This window comes from Zychaea mexicana (genome assembly GCF_025766255.1).
Source record: "Zychaea mexicana strain RSA 1403 chromosome Unknown BDB00scaffold_17, whole genome shotgun sequence".
Lineage (NCBI taxonomy): Eukaryota > Fungi > Mucoromycota > Mucoromycetes > Mucorales > Lichtheimiaceae > Zychaea > Zychaea mexicana.
Window position 1 is genome coordinate 62,089 of NW_026516680.1, and position 21,463 is coordinate 83,551.

General features: G+C 44.1%; 6 protein-coding genes across 6 annotated transcripts; 2 read left to right on the top strand and 4 right to left on the bottom strand.

Moving 5' to 3' along the window:
- Nucleotides 1–1,127: 1,127 nt before the first annotated feature.
- On the bottom strand, nucleotides 1,128–3,022 carry BDB00DRAFT_759236 (uncharacterized protein; the record flags this gene model as incomplete). Its single annotated transcript, XM_053119107.1, has 7 exons — nucleotides 1,128–1,234; nucleotides 1,377–1,512; nucleotides 1,604–1,984; nucleotides 2,170–2,278; nucleotides 2,430–2,476; nucleotides 2,596–2,823; nucleotides 2,951–3,022. 7 exons carry the CDS (start codon nucleotides 3,020–3,022, stop codon nucleotides 1,128–1,130), a joined length of 1,080 nt encoding a protein of 359 aa, XP_052982189.1.
- BDB00DRAFT_810978 (uncharacterized protein) lies at nucleotides 2,801–3,527 on the top strand. The gene has a single exon (XM_053122581.1). It carries the CDS (start codon nucleotides 3,213–3,215, stop codon nucleotides 3,486–3,488), a length of 276 nt encoding a protein of 91 aa, XP_052982190.1. The 5' UTR covers nucleotides 2,801–3,212; the 3' UTR covers nucleotides 3,489–3,527.
- Nucleotides 3,528–5,343: 1,816 nt separating this feature from the next.
- Nucleotides 5,344–9,188, top strand: BDB00DRAFT_810982 (uncharacterized protein). Its single transcript, XM_053122582.1, has one exon. It carries the CDS (start codon nucleotides 5,494–5,496, stop codon nucleotides 8,992–8,994), a length of 3,501 nt encoding a protein of 1,166 aa, XP_052982191.1. The 5' UTR covers nucleotides 5,344–5,493; the 3' UTR covers nucleotides 8,995–9,188.
- A 123-nt stretch (nucleotides 9,189–9,311) lies between these two features.
- Nucleotides 9,312–10,805, bottom strand: BDB00DRAFT_882202 (Rho GTPase activation protein; the record flags this gene model as incomplete). Its single annotated transcript, XM_053128132.1, has 4 exons — nucleotides 9,312–9,925; nucleotides 10,124–10,201; nucleotides 10,296–10,445; nucleotides 10,532–10,805. The coding sequence occupies 4 exons, from the start codon at nucleotides 10,803–10,805 to the stop codon at nucleotides 9,312–9,314; spliced, it is 1,116 nt and encodes a 371-aa protein (XP_052982192.1).
- A 686-nt stretch (nucleotides 10,806–11,491) lies between these two features.
- On the bottom strand, nucleotides 11,492–12,554 carry BDB00DRAFT_177439 (uncharacterized protein). Its single transcript, XM_053116353.1, has one exon. It carries the CDS (start codon nucleotides 12,232–12,234, stop codon nucleotides 11,653–11,655), a length of 582 nt encoding a protein of 193 aa, XP_052982193.1. The 5' UTR covers nucleotides 12,235–12,554; the 3' UTR covers nucleotides 11,492–11,652.
- Nucleotides 12,555–18,488: 5,934 nt separating this feature from the next.
- Nucleotides 18,489–19,967, bottom strand: BDB00DRAFT_810999 (uncharacterized protein; the record flags this gene model as incomplete). The annotated part of the gene is made up of 3 exons (XM_053122583.1): nucleotides 18,489–18,523; nucleotides 18,558–18,836; nucleotides 18,920–19,967. 2 exons carry the CDS (start codon nucleotides 19,965–19,967, stop codon nucleotides 18,616–18,618), a joined length of 1,269 nt encoding a protein of 422 aa, XP_052982194.1. The 3' UTR covers nucleotides 18,489–18,523; nucleotides 18,558–18,615.
- Between the last annotated feature and the right edge of the window lie 1,496 nt (nucleotides 19,968–21,463).

Here is a 21,463-nt window from a genome sequence, read left to right on the forward strand (position 1 = left end):
AGTTGCATCTTCATCTGAATCACTGGTTGGACTATTGCTTGACGACGATGATGATGTGAGCGTTGTCGACACTTCTCCTTCACTGGTTGTAGAGAAGCAGCTGGTAAGCGCTGTTGTTGCTACTGATGGTGATGCTGCCGTTACGGCAGCTGGTGCTACATTGGCTGCAGGAGGAGGAGGAGGAGGAGGAGGAGAAGGGGATCTCGAGGGAGAAAAAGAAGTGGGAACGTGTTCATGCTGGCGATGCGGGTCGTGTGAATGCTGTCGATGATGGTTATGCTTATGGTGATGGAGCTGTCGTTCGTGTTGCTGCCCTGAGTTCGTAATGATAGGAAGTGTGTCTTCAGCAGTAGTGGGGGCAGTATGCACGATTAACTTTACGCGGTCGTGCCCCGTCTTATGTGCGAGCGCTACTGCATCCATGACATCGGAGTCACACGTCAACAGAATCTGATCGTCCTCGTCATCGAGATAAGCAAGTGTCAGTTCCTCTTGTGGCATCTTTGCCGTCATCCGGACCCGGATGGCGTGGCGCACAGCTGATAAGGTAAAGTGGCATCGGAACCGGTACGCTTTTGCGCCGTCGGAGAACTTGAATGAAAAGGTATTGGCCTGTGCCTGCATGGATAGCACCGAGCGCTGGTCGTCGTCTTCGGACGATGCTGCATTGTAGGATATGTTGCTGCTGTTGTTGATGTTTCCCAACATCACTTGTGCTTGGGCTGCTGCAGCTGCTACTGCACGTTGATCATCGGGCTGTGGTGGTGTTGAAGGTGAATCAAACACCCGCGACGAATCAGAAGCCACCGAGTCGAAATCGTGCAGATCGCCTCCTGTGATGCTGTCCCAGAACCTGGGAACACCGTGGGTATTAGAGTTGATGTTATTATGATCACTGCTATGCTGAATGCCGTTGTTGCTATTAAGGTTGTTGTTTATGTTGTTGCTGCTATTTATATTATGGTTGCTGCTTTCACCGGCACTGGTATTGATGCTGCTGCTGCTGTTGTTGTTGTTGTTCCCTTCGATGCTGCTGATCTTTTTGCGTGCATAATAAACGTACACACATAAGCCCACTATGTCCCCCAAAATAAAAGAAGCTACTTTCTCTTCACATATGTGATAGCCTATTTAATTACCTGCTCAAGGGTTGCATAAGTCAGCCGGAGGACATCCACAAGGCCACAAATATTTCGATTGTCGTCCAAGACTGGTAGATTTAGGTAATGGCCATCTAGTGTAATATAAAGTAATCGTTGCATGTGAATAGATGCATGTAAAAACATTCCCTACAGCTCTCTGTCTCTCTCTATCTCTCTCTCTCTTCTGCATCACACTTGCAAGCAGCACCGACGCTTTTCTTCACTTCAATGTACCATGCATCTTTTTCAGGGCTTCTAGAATGCTAGTGGATGTAGTTGCAGTGTCCGGATGCGGAGTCATGACTCGAATCACTGAGCAATTATCCGGCACAAGCCCTGCTGCAATCACTCGAAGCACTATATCTTTAGTCTAGTAACAATAATAACAAGACGTATACACTCGCTTTAGCACACGTCTGTAACACGTAAATAAGAAAATAAAGAAACAGAATTAGCATTACAGTGAAAATGCCTGCAAGGCCACCGTGGTCCATGACAAGCACCGCCGTTGTCCGATGTGCTTTCATCAGCTTAGCAACGTCGCGGACATGTGCTTTGACAGACACCTGAACAGCTGCATGAGGGTAGTTATTGTTGTTGTTGTTGTTGTTGTCAACCAATACTGTGGTAAGGTCTGGGCAAGACATCTTTACCCGTAATGCATCCATATGGTGTACAATTTCGGCAGGGCTGTTTTTGGCCCACTCGCGCTCAACACTCTCCAATGCGTCGTAGAGCTTCCGTGACGAGTCGTATGCACGTTCCATCTTTTTCAACGCTTCGTATAAACATTTGGTGATATCTAATAGGCCAAAGATATCTCCTTCTTCGTTGCATACAGGCTAAATCCAGTAGAATGCATATGTTTTCCTCGATGGTGTAAATAAATCTGCAAAACAATCTTTTTTTTTCCGCACCACCAACACGCACTTTTCTTTCTTTTCAAAGCTACTACACTCTAGAGCACATAATAGCATGTACACGCGTCCTCCAAAGTAAACCTCGTTTTCCTGTTTATCATATTTACCAGATGTCGGAAGCCACGGGTAACCATCAGGCTCAACGCATCTTGTGCGGATGTATCGGCTGTTACACACATCGGGCCGCGTGTCATAATAGCAGATACTGCTGTGGATCTAATCAAGGAGGTATAAGTGTCAGTGTGCTATACACACCATGCTACGATGTAGAGACGCAAACGCGGGAAAGAGCGGAATAGGAAGATTGAAACAAGGGGCGTGGGCAACCCCAGACGCGAGAAAGAGTGAGTGGGGCAATAACAGTTACCTAGCATCCAAATGATTTGCAACCACGCGATACGCCAGATCCTTTGCCTACCCTACACGCATTTAATAAAACACACGCACACACGTACAGTACACGAGCACACAAAAGGAAAACTATAATGCATGTTCTCTTCTTCTCTGCAATTACGTATTCTGTGATTGCTTACCGTAAATATACCGCTCAAATGGTCCTCTTCATCCACCACCAACACACAGTCGTTCCGCTTTGCGGCCATCAACTGTGCAGCTTCAACAACAAGAACGCTTCCTTTCATTGTCAATGCTTGGGATGGTCGCAGAGCGGATACTGTGCCGGCAATTTTCTTGGTCTGTCGGACCCGTGTACCGTAATTCCGTTTTTTTGACAGTTCCTGCTCGATTTTTTTACGTATCGCCTGTTTTTTTTTCGGAAATTGAGAGATACAGACGTTTCAAGATAACAGGGGAGACAACAATAAAAGAGGGAGCATTATTAAATAGTAATTAAACAGAGCAAAGTGGGAGAACGTGGCGAAAACGTACTTGGTCTTTTTTGGACTGGCGTTGTCGACTGCTGGTGGAAGGCGATTCGACATCGTGCACTGATGGACTCATGGCCGCCGTGGATGAACTCATTGAAGACGACATTCTAAACGATCGTCGTGCGTTGCTTGAGGTATTATTAGGTACAATGGACATTATGTGTAAATAAGTATAGAAAGATTATATAAAAGCACACAGAAAGAGAGACAAGGCGAAGGAGAGATAAAGAAAGGAAGAAAAGAAGGCGGGTCAGGAGGTGTATATGTTGTTGTTATGGGGGCTTTTAGAGGATAGTGTGCATCGTATATACAGGCAAGAAGGCGTTTCAGCGATCTTTGTGTGTATGTTGTGCTTTCTGCTGCTGCTGTGCTGCTGTGTGCGTGCTTCTGCTTATTGCTTTGCCAAGCACAGATACACACTCTGCAAAGTACTTTTATCTTATTGTGTTTCGCACTGCAGCCTCGTACATATCATGTTTTATTGTTTCTTCTCCTTCTACTTCTGGCTCTGTGAGACTTGCTACCGCTTCCAAAAGTAGAATCTTTTGCAGCAGCAATTTGAGAGAGGAATACATGTGTACGCGCCGTCTCGTCTTCTACATATACACGTAATGTTCAAGCTATATATAGCAGCAAGAAAACTAGGTTTGTGACTTATTGTTTTGTAATAGTTGCTTTACTCACAACAAACAAGTACATACGTATTCCACAGTAGGATATATTCACAAAGACGCTGTAGACGAGATAATTTGATATTCACTAGGTCCTTTTTCATTGTATATAGAGGCGAAGATGTTGATACTTATGATAACCTCCAAAAGCCCTTACTTCGTGCTCATAATCGAGAAAAGAAACTCTTGTAAAAGATAACATGGAAAGTGTTGATTTGCACCCGCAGCCTGCAGTTTCCTGCAGTATCATTTATATTTGTTTATGTAGCCACTATATTATTACTATAGGACCAAACAATAGCCAGAAATCCGCATGTATGTGCGCTCAGCTCTGCATATAATAAGAAAGAGATCATAGTAGTATCATAATAGTGGTGGCGCCTGTTGCAACATCACACTAATTGTGCATGCTATGTATTAGTCGTGGCGGCGCCTGTAACTACATCACACTGACTGTTTAGTCGTGTATGGAGAATGATGATGTGTTTTTTGTTTGCAGAAAAGTCGTCTTTTGTATTTAAAATTCAGTAGCAACGAAATTAGTACAGTACTATATAGAGTACACCCTCTATCAGTTTATACGATAATGGTCCTTCTATACTAAGTATCATCATGGCCAGGGTCAAACGGTTTTTCTTGTATCATCCTTCATCAACCATCTGTCTTATTACGCAACGTATTTCTAGAAAGCGTACATATTGCTTTGTACGATTCTGTCAACATAGATGTAGCGACATGCAGTATTTAGGTAAGCTGAAACGTGGAGCAAAGAGTCCCCGCGCTTCAACAAATCTTTTGTGTACGCTCGTGACTTAATATTGCTACTCATCGGTAGCATTTAGCAGAAAGCAACACTATTATGTTTCAACATGCATTTGGTGAATTTGTCATATACAATCTCACATTTCTGTGTATGTGCTCTGGACATTGAGGCTCATTAGTAGATCTAGGCCTTATGTTATCATCTTTACTACCTTTTGTCAATAAGAAGAAGACATACATAGTACTAGTATTCGGTCCAAATAAAACACTGTATCGACTCATCATCATTCTCCATTTTGGTTCGGGTCACCAAGCGGTAGGTCTCACATGCTTTAGGCTTTTGATTTGATGGGTTCTCATTGCTTCCTTTATTAAGGTTGTAACAGTACAGTAATATTTGAATTACACACAGAGAGAACAGCTATCATTTTGCTACTGTGTTCTTCTAAATATCCTAGCCGATTGTGACTATGACAGTAGCGACTTTTATATACTCGATTAACAATGACTTAACAACATACAACACACTTTTTCGTTCGTCATGACCACACATTTAGTTAGTGTATGATCTGAGAGATTTTTCAGTTCAGGGTATGGCACCTTTTGGCATATGAAAATCTATATCACCATCTGTCTTCAAAAAGGTAAAAACCTGGACATACGATAAAAGCAACATTCTACATCGATGGCACCCCAGTTCTTGTGGATGAATATGAATAAGAAATCCTTAACAGATATCAACAGTTGTTGAATGGAAAGAATCAGAGATTTTAATAGTAGCGAACCCCCTCCCCGAACATCGCTGAAGTGTTGTCCGTTAACTTGCCATCTGAGTCACCTTTGTGTATATATTCCGGAAGGAACCAGAAGACTGAGACTCGGAGAATCGTTCAGCCTTACTCCGCAATGCAATAACTCAGATAGCTCACACCCGACAAGTGAGTCAAAATAACCCGAATGATTTGGTACCTACATTTCAGGTCTCTGAAAAAAAAATCTCTTTCTTTTTTCACATACACACCACCAAAGAAAAAAAAGCCTAGTGCTTTGTTTAAAAGAAAAAAAAGACCCGTCATTTCCCTTTTTCTTCTTTCTTAAAAAGTAATTCATAATGTACGGTGCAAAGAGCAGTTCCTTGCTCAACACCGTTGCTCGCCAAAGCGGTCTCACTAAACAACTCGCTGCCGCTCACAGCACTCCCAAATCAACAGCATTTCTTACGAATTTGCAATCACGCAATGTCAATTTCGCGTATACGACGAGCCGAGCTTCTTCTCACTTGAACAAGCAACCAACTACTGAAGACGATCAGCAACAACAAAAACACCCGAATCACCAGCAGTATCGATCGGTAGCTCTGCATCGTACACCTGCCAACTGGCACCAACTGGCCAAAATCTCCAAAGTGCCAGTAGCTCGATTCAACCATGTTTTGGCAGCTCAACAGGAACAGCACAACCCAGAACAACCTACCGCTGAAAATGACGCCAGTATCAACAATCGTATCATGAGCGCTGCCAAGGCTAAGGATCCCGAGGCCGTGGTTACGGAATTCTTGGCCGGCCGTACGTCGGGTGCGTCCATGTCCACACAGACATACGATGCCGTGTTGGATGCCTATGGCACGCTTCGCAAGAACAACCATCCATTAACTGCCATGCTGACTGTCTACGACGATATGGTGGAAAATGGCGTTCGTCCAACATCGCACACCTATGCAACGCTGATTAAGTTCTTGTGTACCCGAGACGACGAAGTGCACAAGACAGTCAGCATGTTGCGACGCAAAATTGCTCGATTCGGTGTCGAAGTGTCGAATCTCGGCGACCTCGAAAACGAAAACAATCTCGCCCGCGCCATGGCCTTGTTTGAACGGGCCGTCAGCGAACAGTGCACCGAGGATTTCGATGTTGAACTCTACAACCATATGCTCAGCATGCTTTCCTCCAACGGTCAAACCAGGGACGCATTGTACATTTACGAACAACTGGAATCATCCAAGACCGTCAACCCGAACAGTGCCACTTTTGCCATGCTCATGACCTTGTTTGGCTATGCTGGTGATTTGTCCGCTGTCCGCGAGTGCTTTAATGAATACAAGGCTGTCCGTAACCTGCTTCCCAAGCACGATCCGGCTTACGTGTACAATGCGTATGTGTATGCTCATGCCGATGCTGGAGATCTCAAGGGCGCGTTGAATATTCTCGAGAGTGTCATGGTCAAGGATCGCGTGCGCGTCACGATCGTCCCTTACAATCGCGTTCTGAATGGTGCCACGATGAAGAACGACTTGTCGTTGGTGGACTCGCTCTTGACCAAGTTGGAGAGCAATAACTCGTTTCCCAAGCCAGATGCCAATACCTATGGTATTCTGTTGGGCATGTATTGCCGCCTGAAGCAATTGGACAAAGCCGACATCATGTACACCAAGATGCTCCAATACGATATCTCCCGACAGTACGGTCGCTTGGCCGACTACGTGTGTCTATTGCGTGCTGAAAAGAAGCCCGATCAATGCTTGGAAGTCGTCAAACACATGAACGAAAAGGGCTTCGAGCTGGATGTAACGATGGCTCGAGAGGTGGTCATGGGCTATTTGGATACCAAGGAGACAGCCAAGGCGGTCGATGCGCTCAAGACGGTTGTCAACGTGTATGCCTCGTCTAGCTTCATTACGGAGCGCTCTCCTCTGTTGGATGTGGTTAGCGAGTTCACGGTCAAGTGCAATGATTTGCATTCGTCGGTGCAGGCTATGCGTTTCATGAACAAATACGGCGTCAAGTTGGACAACCGTGTCGCGAAAGCAATTTTGGAACAATACGATGCAGCCAAGAAGAGTCCACAGGCATGGGAAGCTTTCACTAGGGATGTGAATACACGCGATTTTAATACGATCTACGAGGCCACATTCAAGTCAGATATTCGGCCCAATGTGTTCAGCGAACGTATATTCGAAGTGATGAATGATATGCGCAGTTTGAATGTTGAGCCCACACTCAACTTGTATGTTCGTGTCGCCACACGATTCAAGAAGCACAAGGATGTTGAGTCGGATGCCCGATGGCACAAAGTGTTTGAGCCGTATCTTGCGCAACTTGAACAGCAAAAACAGTCGGGTGTTGACACTAACCAGCAGCAGCAGCTACAACAACAACACCAGCACCAGCAACAGACACAGCAGCAACAACTAGGAGACAAAAAGTCGGGCATGTCAGAAGTGGAGGGCTGGACGGTTGAATCAGATTTGCAATCGGGCGCTGCTTTGGATCTGGCTATCCAGGGCAACTTCAAGGGTGCTGTCGAGACGCTTGACCAGCAGATCGTCAAGAAGGGACATATTCCTTCGCCTGATGCTGTTCGCGACATCATCCAACAGGCAACGCGACAGAAAAATCTGCAAGGCGCAGTGCAAGCATACAATGTGGTGATTGATTCGTTGATGCGCCTGCCCAAGAACGTACAACACCGAGCACTTCAGCACGTGTACAACAGCATGCTTGTCGCCTATGCCCGTGTCGACGACTTGCCGAATGCACGCGAGTTCTACGACATGATGCGTCAGCGAAATATGATCCCTGACGGTGATGCCTACGGCTCGCTCTTGACGTGCACAGCCAACACGACCGCTGACGAATCGATGGACGCATTGGATATTTATGACGAGGCCATGAAGAACAAGGTGCGACCCACGGTCTACTTTTACAACGTGATCATGTCCAAGCTGGCGAAATGCCGCAAAATTGACCATGTCTTGCGCCTGTTTGATGAAATGAAAAAGTTTGGTGTGCAGCCCAACTCGATCACCTATGCGGCTTTGATCTCGGCATGTATTCGATGCAGCTCCGAGGCACGTGCAGAACGCTTCTTCCAGGAAATGTTGCGCTCGCCAAAGTACTACCCTCGCATTGGCGTGTTCAACAGCATGATCCAGTTCTACACACAGCAACGCCCGAACCGTGACAAGGCCTTGGAGTACTACCATCTGCTGCAACAGTACAATCTCAAGCCGTCTGGTCATACCTACAAGCTCTTGATGGAAGTTTATGCCAATATACCACCTTACGACATGCTCGCGGCGCACAAGCTTCTGACGGATATGACCAAACGCCATGGCATCAAACCTGGTTCAAGTCACTTTGCCACATTGATCCGTTCCTATGGCTGTCTCCATCGCGATGTAAGCTCGGCTGTGGCGGTCTATAACGAAATGCACAAGGCCCACGTCAAGCCCGACGAGAAGGTGTATCAGGCGATGCTCAACACTTACATTGACAACAACGACATGCAGGCTGCTGAAAAACTGTACCAAGACATGCTCGCCTCGGGTGCTCACTCGTCACCGTACATTGAGAATCTGTTTATTGCCGGCTATGGTTCCCGTGGCGACGTTGAAGACGCAGAAAAGGTCTGGCAACGCATGGTGGATGTCAAGGACGACAAGAAGCCGGGTGCGTTGGTCAGGGAGCCAAGTACCTATGAAGCAATGGTCAAGGCATACATGGCCAACAAGCAAACAGACAAGGCGCTCGCTGTGATTGAAAAGATGCACAATGGAAAGCGTAACTTCCCTCTCAAGGTCATTGATGGAGTGCGTGCATCGCTCAAAGCATAAAAAGGAAAAGTTATATAATTTCAATCCATATTCTACTACACAAACACTACATATCCATCCACTTGGTTTCTTTCTTTCTTTCGTTTCTATCTCTGTTGCATATCATGTTACTCTCTCTTTTTGTACATTTGTTGGCATATACTTTCTCTCTCTTGTTTAATACGTGAAAAATTAGTAATCCGTCACATAGAAGGTTTTATTTATAAAGCATTTGCGTGTGTGTGTATTATTAGACTGTAATTGATAAGATTGTGCTGAGGTGGTGTTGATGACAATGATTGGTGAATAGGTAGGATAAGGAGGAGGGTGGAGGGGTATCATGGGTTCCGTTTCGCTTCAAACTGTCGGCCAAGGGCCTCGACACGCGTACCAGTGGTCCGCTTCCAAGACGCGACAAAGGGAGCTTGTGAAAATGAGGAGGACATTGACTTTGACCGAGGCTTTGTTGGCTCGACGGGAGCGGGTGCGGATGAGTGATGTGTCGGTGGTGCCTGTGCTTTGTGTTGTAAGGAAGAAGATGAAGATGGTTTGATATGGCTACGACTTGGTTTCGCTGGCGGTACACGCATGACCTGAGAGTCGGGCAGTGTCTTTGATTTGAAATGACGAGGCTTAGAAGGTACAGGAGGGGATGGGAAGATGTCACGGTAATGGTCGACAAGACAATGGAACAGAGTGCGATCGATGCCGAGTGTCGGAATGAATACAACGGCCAGATTGGAGGTGGGCATGCGGTTGATATCGCTATGGTCCGCTACGTTTTTCAGATGTCGACATAGTCGCCGCAGTAGCTGCTGATTGTGTGTAGGGAGCTGTGTTGTGAGTGTTTTTACAGTTTGTAAGCCTGCAGCTGTGATGGCGTCGTCCACATCGTCGGTATCGTCGTCGTTGAGTTTTGGATACATGTCGGGTGGGATGATGGGTTCCGGTACTGTTGGCACATGATTAGTAGAAATCCACACACACAAATATTTGTCAACTTACGTTCACGTAGATACATTTTCAGCAATGTGCTGACAACGTGAGGCTCTGGCTCTAACAGCTGTAAGTCGACATCCGAGCCTTTTACGCGATACAAAGTTGTCAGTTACTCTCCCTTGAATGCTGTCGTGCTAGTAATTGGTGTTACCTGTATCGAACACAGCACGCAATTTGTTGACCGCTGTCAGACTGCCGGGTATCCTGTATAATCCTACTTCCCGCACGCCTATGCAACAAACGCCCTTTTAATTCCACTGGGCTATCAACAGAAAAGAGTGATGATGATGGAATGAGATGTAAAACCTTAAATATAAACTTACCATGCATATCCAAATAATCCACACATTGGTTCACCAGCGGAGGCAAGCCGCCATCCAGTGGCACTGCCTGCTCTAATGGCACCCCAAAAACAAGTCCCAATGTTGTCGTGCTGTTGGGTCGTGTGGGTAATGCTGGAGCATTCGATGAATCTGTATATTATATCGTATGACTATCATCATAAGTATATGGCGTGTGCAGCACGTCTCACTGTTGTTTGCTATCAAGACAACTATACCTCGTTCAGCTAGTTCTTTCTTCCACCGATCGACAGCTTCTTTTCCTTTACGACTCCATTCGATTCCGGTTTCACGGGCATATTGACTGTACAATGCACCACGTAATTTCCATTCCGGCAATTTTTCTTGCATGGTAGCGTTCAATTCGAGCTTTTTAGCCTCCATTTTGGTTCGAGTGTCGCGCATGAGCCGAGCAAATCGATCGTTGCCACTGTCATTGTCGTCACTGCTCGTCGTTGATAATGGTACACTGTCTGGCGATGAAGGCGCCATGGTTTTATACTTGTTGAACGACGGGGCTTTTTTGTTTCTTTCTCTGTGTGTGTTGTATGTATGTGTTTGCTGGAATAGAGTTTGTTGCGGGCGGTAAGAAAAAAAAAATATGTGGGTCGGTTGGCCCGTCAGTTAACGCAGCCGAAAAAAAAAATAACCTACGCTATCACCACAACCACCGTCTCGTTTGAATTTTTGCTACCAAGTAGACCCCTCTCTCCGTCACTCTTGCATCTATCTCTTCTCTTTTCCTTTTTCTCTTTAGCCCAGTTGGATCCTACAAGTCCACCAGTGATAAACCTGTGCTTATTGTCATTGTACGGCTATCACTCGAATAAAAGAACAGTGGTTGTTGACCAATATTTAAATTCCTTTTGTGCCGAAAGCAAATGATGAAAATGATGTATGCAATGCAAAGCGGAGAGTGTGTGTGTGTGTGAGAGGGGTTTTTTTATGTACAATATCGTTCTCTGGAGGTGTATTTTTCTTGGGGGTTTGTTGGTTGATTGGTTGTTGGTTGACATGAGAGGGAAGTAGGAGGAGCAGGATAGGATGACTTATGACTTTGGGGGAGAAAGAAGAAGGGGTGCTCCGAGCGATAGAGAAAGTGTGTGTGTGTGTGTGTGTCTGTATGTATGTGTGTATGTATGCACTTTAGGGTTTTTCTTTATGAGTTTTGATGATAGTTGACGATAACCGCAATGGATGGTCTCTTTGCCTACAAGCTATGCCGGTGTGGACTAAGCACTACAACAACACACCACCTATATTTAATAAATACATGGGGAGTCTTTTTTATCTTTAGCTAGAAAATTATTGCTTTTACCTAGGAAACAACTTCACGCATTCATCCGACATACTGTTGATGTTGATGCTGTTGCGAATGCATAAAATAGTCATGACTTTCTCGACGTTGCTCCTCTTCTTCTTGTTGAACAAGCTGTTGCTTTATGAGTTGGAACAGCCGGTGTTTCTCGTTTCGTAATTCCTGCAATCTGACACAAATATCCGCTTTCGTCATGCCCCCGGCAACTGTAGGTTCTGGCGACCACGAGTTTGTAGAAGAAACACTACTATTGCTGCTACTGCTACTGCTACTGCTACTGCTAGCAAGATCAGCCGGTGGTGGTGGCGTGGACGCTCTCATCTTAAAATGGCCATCAATGGGCGGAGACGGTAAACCATTTTGTACAGCAGTTGCAGCGGCCATGGCAGAAGAGAAAGAATCGGTAGACGATCTGCTTTGACGACGATGTTGTATGGCCTTGCTGATAAGGTGATAATGCGGTGAGCGATCAAAACTGTAGGTTCTGGGTTCGTCGTATCGTGAACGGGAGTGAAGATCGAACATTGTCAAATGGGGTAGTATGAGTGAATGAAACAAGGAAAAGAGGCATAGAAAATGCTTTGGCGGCTCGCACTGCTTCATATAATTGGGCTTAGAATTACCAAAATTGGAAAAGAAGGAAGATGAATTGGTATGGTGGAGGGGTCAAAGGCATATATGTTGTGCTACCACGACCACAAAAGTCTCCTTTCATTGTTACAGCTTGACTCATTTAAAAAGCTTATTTTGTTTAGCTCTCAAGATGAACGACGAAAGATTACGTGTATACAGAAGCCTCAAGAATGATAAAATGCACTCTTGAAAGAAGGAAGTGTGGTGGAATACACCCTAGAATGTTCCACCGCAACAGTTAAATTTGACTTGGAACAATATAAAAACCTTTATAGTTATTGAGAGTTAAGGGGGTACTACTTATAAAGAAGCCGTACCGGTCATTCTTTAATGGCTCGTTGTTGTGCCGTATAATCCGGCCATGTATTCCTTTCGGATGGTTTATCGCTTTTTCCCCTATGGAAAGCATAGCAACAGGTAGTAAAATTCCTTCGTCACTCTACTCAAGTCCTGAATATGCGCAGTAAATGTAAGCAGAGCTAAAAAAAACAATAAGTGAAACCATACAAGACATCACTCGGGCTATCTAAGTTCACTCTGTATACCAGGAATACCTCATGTCTTGTTTTACTTCCTTTTATCGTTATCATTGCCAAGTACATGTCCTCGACCCCCGGAAGTCATGACGATCCTGTGGTATACGAAAGTTGTCGGGTAAGAGGGTTTTAAGGCGTCGTACAGTGGTTCTTCATTTATAATCAACATCAAAGGGGTCTATAAAGTGTTGAAACTACTGAGGATTGACACAAAACGAGGGTGATTTAAGCAGTGTTCTATGCTTAAAGGGGGTATAGAAAAAAGTTGAAATAACTGAGGGCTTATCTTATTGAGAGTGAAATTAAGCGGGGAACCACTGTATTAAAGTTCTGTTGTAAAAATGGTGCAATGGAAATCCACGCTTGAAGTTAGTATATTCCCTTCTATTAAAAGTGGAGGATGTCTTTCATCTCCCCTTCTATTAGCACGTCGACAACTGCGATATTTTGATCATGTAGCTGTCTTTCACCTTTATTTAACTATGTTACCTATAACTTCATTCGCCAGTTTTAGAGGACTACCGCTTCGAATTTTGTAAGGGGTCTTAATTTGAGTGATCAAAAATGCCTCCTCAAGCAAAGCAGCTACCGAACGCGAAGCTAAATGTCATGTCAGAAAAGCAGTTCTTCTTGCTGTCAATTTGAAAAATTCACCATTAATTCTATACAGTAGATTTTTCTCCATGAGCGGAAGAAACTCAGGGTAGACGGCCAAAATTGAAAACAGACTTTCCAGCCTTTCAGTTTCCTTTGTAGCCACTGCCTGGTGAGTACTTGTTGCAGCTAGAAGATACTAATGTAAGCGTATAAGCTAAAGTGCTCGATTCAAACCGTCGAGCAGTTGACGGAGTGGATACTGGTTGCTACATTCATTCGCCCACTATAGCCCAGGGTTCGTCATCAAATCCGTATTTCACAGTGGAATTTCGATGTGTTGCAGCATCTAGCTCATCAACCTAAAAGTGCAGACAATGAGACTAGTCAATCACATGTGTCCCATACAACTTTACTTGAAGCTGATACTCACAGTTATTCTTGGTAGGTATCCAATTGTCCTTTTTTGCTTTTACAATAAACGTTTTTCGATACTCCAGAGACAACGGAGTTTCGGAAGCTTAAGCATGCTATCAACAACATTGGTACAGTATTCAGTATGGAGAGTAAACATGATAATCAAAAAATCTTATGAAGTGGGTGTCTCCTTCTTCAGATCCAGTATGTAAAAAAATGTATTCAGTGACTAAAATACAGATATCTGAATATCTGATCGAACTACTCGTGACGAAGTCTGGATTGTACAGTAGTGTGCTTCGTCATACACGTCCAAATATACAAGGGACAATATCATGCTCAGTATTATGAGATGGTTACTGAATACAAGAAGGATAAGTGTGATAGCGTTATGTTTGCTTGCGCACCATAAAATATGTAAGCATTTTCAGTCAAATTGTACATATACAGTTAAAGAATTCTTTATTGTCCTGTAGTGTAGTGTAGTATAGTATACTATTTAAGCGTGTGATAAGATGAAATTCAGTAAGTACGTACAGTAATGTTCTAAAAACTTCATTGTCGATGGCCCTCATTGGTGATATGTGCAACAAACAGAATAGGTTAGCATGATCTCTTCTTTCTCTTCTGCTTCCTGCTCTTTTTTCAGTTTTTTTCTGGTCCTGCTCTTTTTTTTTTTGAAGTATGAATGGGGAAAGGGAAATAAGGAATGGCACACACGGTCCTCGGTTCGGCTGATAATGACCGTAAACTTGGAATGGCGGTCGGTTTCAAATCCGATAGTTGCATTGTGTAGGGTGTCAAATACATCATCAAGCTGGCCTTGGAGTTGTATACGTTTTCTTGATGTCTTCAGTAACAAAACCCTTATCAATAATCCTTTTTTTCAGATTGTAAATAAAAGTGCTGCCTAAAGCACTCATACACTACATGCTGTGGCTCTTAACTTTTCACGGGAGTCTTCGATAAAATGGGGTGGACATCAGGGTTTTGGGCACTGTAGTCGTGTCCTCGACTGTTGCAGAAGAAAGTGAAAGATCGACATGCACAGCTGCTGTGGAATCACCCACGCTAGCAACCGGCACAGAGCGAGCGAGTGCAGAAGTGTATGCCACAGACGGTCGAACAGGTGTCGTCCGGACCTCATGAGAAGAACGTCTGAGCACAAGTCGTCGCGATGCGTCCTCAACTACACTTACTCCACGCGAAACTGGGGAACCACTCCACTACTTCTTTACCAGTTTCCAGTACTCGCGTTCTACCAACACATCCATCGGATCAAAACACAAACGGAATTCTGGCCGAGGATCAGATATGTCGATAGGCAGACGACTGATCACATGTTTGCGAACCTCGTTGTCGATTTCACGATCTAGGCCATTCAAACTCCCCAAGGGATCCGGTTGTTGCAGTCCTTCATACGGAAAATGATAGCGCTGGCTCACGTTCACAAATGCAGAAGTAGGTTGCGTTGGCGACAATGGCGGCAACGGCGGCGGAAGCAGACCTTACAACGTACAGAAGCGACGGATCGAGGTGCGCACCAAAGTGCAACACTCAGCACAGGCGACAAAGGCCAGAAGGGCAATGATGACAAGGAAAAATAGCAGGATTCGGTTGGCATGCCAAAGGTGATTGGCAGCGGCCAAAGCGAGAACGCATAGGTAAAAGAGAGTCACTCGGGCGACAGGAACCAGGAGAATGTGCATAGCGACAGTAAGAAATTAATAAGAAGCTGGTGAAGTTGGTTTTGTCAGGCAACGTCATATGTGTGCTGCCTGCGCAGTCAACTGAACTCCCGCTATAATGTGCGCGTGCGCGATACATAAGCATGATCCCTTTCTACGGCTTTAACGAAAGCGTATTCAAAGCAAACATCACTGCATCAAAGTTGTTAAAAGCTTCATTTTCGAATAAAAATGCTTTGTTTGCTGTTGCTGTCATTATTGGTAGAGAATATAGCAAAAATCAGCGAACGTCGTCCACCATCATTATTACTTTTCCCTTCGCCTACATAATCTCCCAATGCTTGGGTGTTAAAGTGTGGTCTGATGTCAAGAAAGTATTGTACGTCGGTAAAAGTAGTTGAACCATGTATGTACATACAAGAGACATGGGCTTTGTGTTCCCTATTCAAATAACATGATTGCAAAAAACGAAAAGATATTTGAGCGCATATACGTCGGCAGATGATGTTCTGTGATGACTGGAGCTAATTGTTCCTTTTAAATCTTCATAAATACTTGGTAAAGTGCTCTTTATACTCCAAGGCTGTTATGTACAAAATAAAAAAGACAGAGCAGCGCAAATCGTGATTGAGCCGTAAGGACGACGACACTGAAGCTTCTATGTCACTTCTTTTATATGTAAAATAACTAAAAACCCGCCAATTAAGAATGCTAGGGCCTCACATGTCAATTTTATGGTGTTTAATCATGCTATTTCGGCTGCATCAGATAATAACAAAACTGCTGGGATACTCTGATGACTTCAGGAATTACTGCGTCCCATGCACTCTGAAATGCCTCTTTTTAAAAACGGCGAAAAGCAGCCAATTGGCCTTTCGTTAAACGTTGTCCTGAGGGATCATGTTTCCAAAAAACATATGAACAAACTTATTAAAGCATTATCGGCATAAAAACTTGCTAACAATCAAAGCATTGAAAGTTGTATCCGTATCAGTAAAAGTCGACCTTGATCAATTACTAGAAATAATGAAAGAGGAAAGAATGGTAAGTCGGGCTGCGGAAATAAATGGCCTTTTGGATTTAAATCACTTATCCGTTTTAAAAAGGAAGCTTGCATAGAGGGATTTCGTTTGTGAAGAGGCTTGCTAACACAATTCCAAGAAGAATTTGAGTACAAAATCAAAAAGTTACAAGAGATACCGGCACGAGTTCTTGTCTTCGATGATAGGCCGTACGATAATGCTCTAGCACTCAAACGCAAACTTTTAAGTTTTCAAGACAAAGAACGTAACTGCATAGGCTGGCTCCCGGCTATTTACAATGCCCACAACCACTCGAACTCAAAATCTACTTATCACCTCTTGCGGCATCTTTTCCACTACACTCTCTAACAAAGCTCCTTTCAAAACGATCTTAATAGCCACTACGATTCTCTCTGTCTGGACTGTACACCCGAAGCATGTGTCGTAAAATGAACCTTTATGACCCAACGCTATGGCTGCACAAGTCATCCAATCTGTTCAGAGTATCAACGACGAACTTCATCTATAGTCAGCACCTAATTATCTCACTTGTTCTTGCTTATCATTTGAAAGAAGTAGTTAAGAAAATACTGTCATTGCTACTTGGTCCAGCCTGTTGCCTTTTTTGCCCCTTCACCGCCGAGCCTGATTCTAATACCGTCTTTTCAGCCCTCTATAATTTAAGGATGGTTGAAAAACGCACCAACAATCATCATTAGCAATTACAAGGTACTTCGGCGTGTGTAAATATGGGTCCTGTGCTTGGACATTTCTTTATCAAGACACATCCTGGTGTTACACTGATACCAATCCTCAGGAAGAAGTTGTCACTGTATGGATCACGTAATTCACATAATCTACTCATCCAATGCATTCACCCGGGCTGACTTTTTACTCACGTACCTTATATCACCTAACCCTCATTTCAACCAATAAAATTTAAAGGGGTCGCTGTAATACAAACGCATATATGCAGATAGATGAAAAAAGCAAAATACAATACTTTTATAACGCTTCAAATATTCTTCTATCCGGTAGAATGCAACATGCAGGGATTTTACTGAAAAAAATAAGCTTTTCCAAGTGTATGTAGTATAGTTACAGCTGTAGCTGCAAAAACAAGACGTTAAAATGTCTTGCAGGGTTGAAGAATGTCGGTAGAATGCGAAGCATCTGCCTATACGCACCTTTCAACCAACCAACAGCCATTTTAAAAGAGTATCTTAGCCACAGTTCGCAATAGCATTCTATTTCACTTAGCCGCAAGCATGCATGTTTGAGTGCGAATACATATAATAGAACTGCCAGCTTTCGAAATAGCTACCCGTAAGTTGTGGTCAAATGGGGGTTCTTCTATGGAAGGAAGAAACACTGGCTAAACTGCTAACAGCGAGAAGGTACTCTCACTTGTCGGTTTTGCTCGAAGTTTCCGGCGAGTATTTTCTTAGTTTGAAATTTGATTTGATATGCGTCGTATCATCTGCAACCAATGGAGTCTAATAAATATTCACGCTGCTTATCCAACTTGTTTTGCTCATCTCTAGAGTGCTTTTGTAAGCCACTGCAATTTTTGGCGGTTGTGTCCTCTGTTATGCCGTAATACGTAGCGGCTCTATCTTTGAAAGCAACATGATGTGATTCTTTTATTTGTTAAAGAAAGGAACACTGTTGTATGAGAATAGAAGGAGCAGTTTCTCCTTCCTTCTGTGTTTTTTTGGTTTTAATTTTAAATATTATCGCGTCGCGCACCGTACATCTGGGGCACTCATCCTCGTTTCAAAGGCATGCTCATGTATGTTCCGTAATATTTATGTTTTTATCTACACGATATTTATTGAGGTCGATTGGACTGGCTGTACGGGTTGACAGTTGAATGAGAATGTCACCAACAACACACACACCGATACGTGATATCTTTGACGTCTGAGTCGGGGGAAGGAAATGATTAAATGAGTAGTCCAAAAGCGCATCTTTGCTGGATGGCCCTTCGTTCAGAATAGTGCTCCTTGATTTACTGCTGCATATGTCCAGCGCGGCTATTTTTTATTATCTACTTGCAATGAGCAAGAATTAAGCTTCTATCGTCTACCATCACTAGCTTTTAAAATCAACAGCCTTGGCTACCGCACTGATAAACGCTCGAGAACCATGCATCATATGAACAGCTTGATGTGACTCCGCAACCGCTTTTCGGCCTCTGGGCAGCATCTCCTTATAACACTCGTCATACACTTCCTCCAATGTCCTTACACCTTTGTAGGCGCTTGCAAGCTTCAAACCCAACAAAGCCGAATCTTGAATAGCATGATTTGCACCTACAAGATCCAAGTTACTCAGCTTGCTCCAACAAACAACACATAATTCATTATACTCCATATGTAAAAGAAGTAAGACTGACCTTCTCCACGAAATTGTGTCATTTTATGCACAGCATCACCTACTAGTATAACTGGACCAGCAGGTAATGTGTCCATTTTTATATGAGGGGATCGTTCCTTGATTTGCAAAGGCACCACCCTGGTATCGTCTGGTGATTCTAAAACCAGTCGGCGCAGCAACCCTTGAGATCCAGCCTTGTGTACCCATGACTTGGCTTGCCGGAGCCTTTCGTGATTCGACTCATAGCTTGGTTCGTTTTCATCAATACAGGAAATACTCCACAACATTTCGTACGGCTTGTCTCGGGTGCGGTCGATGTCAAGCAATGATACAAACAGGCAAGTCGAATGCTCAGCATCCTCGCTACTGCTGGCAGCACTCAGTATATGCGATGGCGATAAAGTTTGCTCTATTTCCCTGCGCAAATCAGTATCGATCCAGTAGCTTCCGTTCAAAATACGAATTGCGTCCGTCGTAATTGTTGTCTTGTCAAAATCCTCGGCGCCGATCAATTGACGGCACACTTGTGAATTGATGCCATCAGCGCCAACCAGTATGCTGCCTTGTTCCACCGTACCGTCCGTGAACGTGACCTGTACACTTCTTCCTTCCTCGTCTACTGTGTAGTAGTCAATGCGCTTGCTCCATGCAACATCGATGCCTTCCAAAAGCCAGCTACGAAATCGTTCGCGGTTGACTCGGAATACGTCGTTATTAGAATCCGCAGGAATCGCGACAACGCGCTCACCAGAGTTGCCATCTACAAGTCCAAGGTCGGCACGTCGGGGATGTTCTCGATCGACGGCTGCGGTTTCACCAAGCGTGGCATATTTGACTGGATCCATACCGGATTTCAATGCTGGAAGACAGAAATGGATACTGAGAGAATAACCCTGAGTTCGGTTGCCCGGTGAAGGGTCTCGTTCAAAAACTTTGTAAGGAACACCCTGATACTTCAGCACATTGGCCAGAGCGAGTCCAGCCAGGCCACCACCGGCGATGAGCACTTTTTTACTGTCGTCAATTGAAGAGGGTTGAAAGGGGCAGTGAAATGAAGAAAGAGGCATCATTGTACGAGGTTTTGTTGATGTTGGATAAATAACTACCAAAAGGCTGTATATATAGATTAGTCTTCGGCCAGGGTTCCTCCGAAAGTTCTACTTGGCTCATCTGAAGGTACTTTTTGGGTCTATGTGACACAACCTTGTAAGCCCCACTGGTTATTATGCAACTTGTTTTATGTACATGCAGTGGACTTGTGTACAATGAAAGTATCCTTATACTGTATATTTCAAAAAGGAACGACCCTCTTTAGTATAATCCCTTTTTTCTTTCCTCTTTCAGGCTTATGCCTTTGCGCGTGTTACACATCATGCCCTTTACAAGATAAGCTTCTATTTCTATAAGGAAGACGTCATCATTGACATTGTGTTGTTGCTCACTGTGAGTACATAGAGAGGTAGCTATTTATATCTATGTATCACCAACCTGAGTTTTCCATTCTAAGTGAGCTATGACAACAATGTGATGATTTGAACGATTTTGCTGCCAGCAATTGTAGCTCTTTGCTGCTATCTAACATGTACTAATTCCCTACAGTTTTTGGTTTTTAGGGCACTTGTATCCTATCGAACTTTTGAGACTATTATGCTAACTTGAAAAGAAGATGGATCTAACATGGGCCCTGACAAATATCGAACGATGGTCTGTTGTCAATCTATATATCCTGTTTAAGCCCAAAGTAACGCGATTTGAGGTATTGGAAAGTTTTGCACTATCATCGCCCTAATCTCAACATCATCAGCCGCTGTTCGAATCCGTGGAAGTCTTTGGAGACACGCCAGCCAGACTTTTAAGTGATGACTATCTGAAAAGCTCGATTTATATCCAGCCACGTGACATAGGTATTCTGGCGCCGTCACTCGATCTTGTTCATCTCCAAGCTAGCAGCAAACTTGCTTGAACGACTGGAATCATGCTTTGCTGTGATAATGCCCGAAGCTACACTCTCTACAAGAACTATCGATCCCTAGTTGAGCAAAGCGACTTTGGCTACGACGATTTTGATTATATCAAACCCCATCATCATGAACTGGTGTGCTTGGTGCATGTTAGCAGCTATAATTTCTTGACTGTAACTCAATCGGATCCGCAACTCTGCTGCAAAGCACAACGACTACTGGTACTCCAACGATAGCACCAGCATCAACACAATTTCAGCATCATGAGTGCCGATAATCATAATAGGATTGTGCGCATTCCGCTTACATGAGGACCTAGGTGGTCCAGCGATCTCCGTTCTGGATATGCTGTAAAAAGCCAGAAACACTTTGGGACGTGTAGAAGAAATCAATCAGACGATCGAGATGACAAGTGTCCGCCGATATTCGGATCAAAGTCCTTTGACAGGAATCGAGCTACCACACTTTTCCATCGTGGAGTTCGCTGCCATCGATTTTACTGATATGATAAGGCTCGCCGAATTTCTCAGTATCAACGAAGATACGATACAAGTATCGTTAAAGGACCGACCAATGGGATGGTGGATGCTATCAGCGCGATT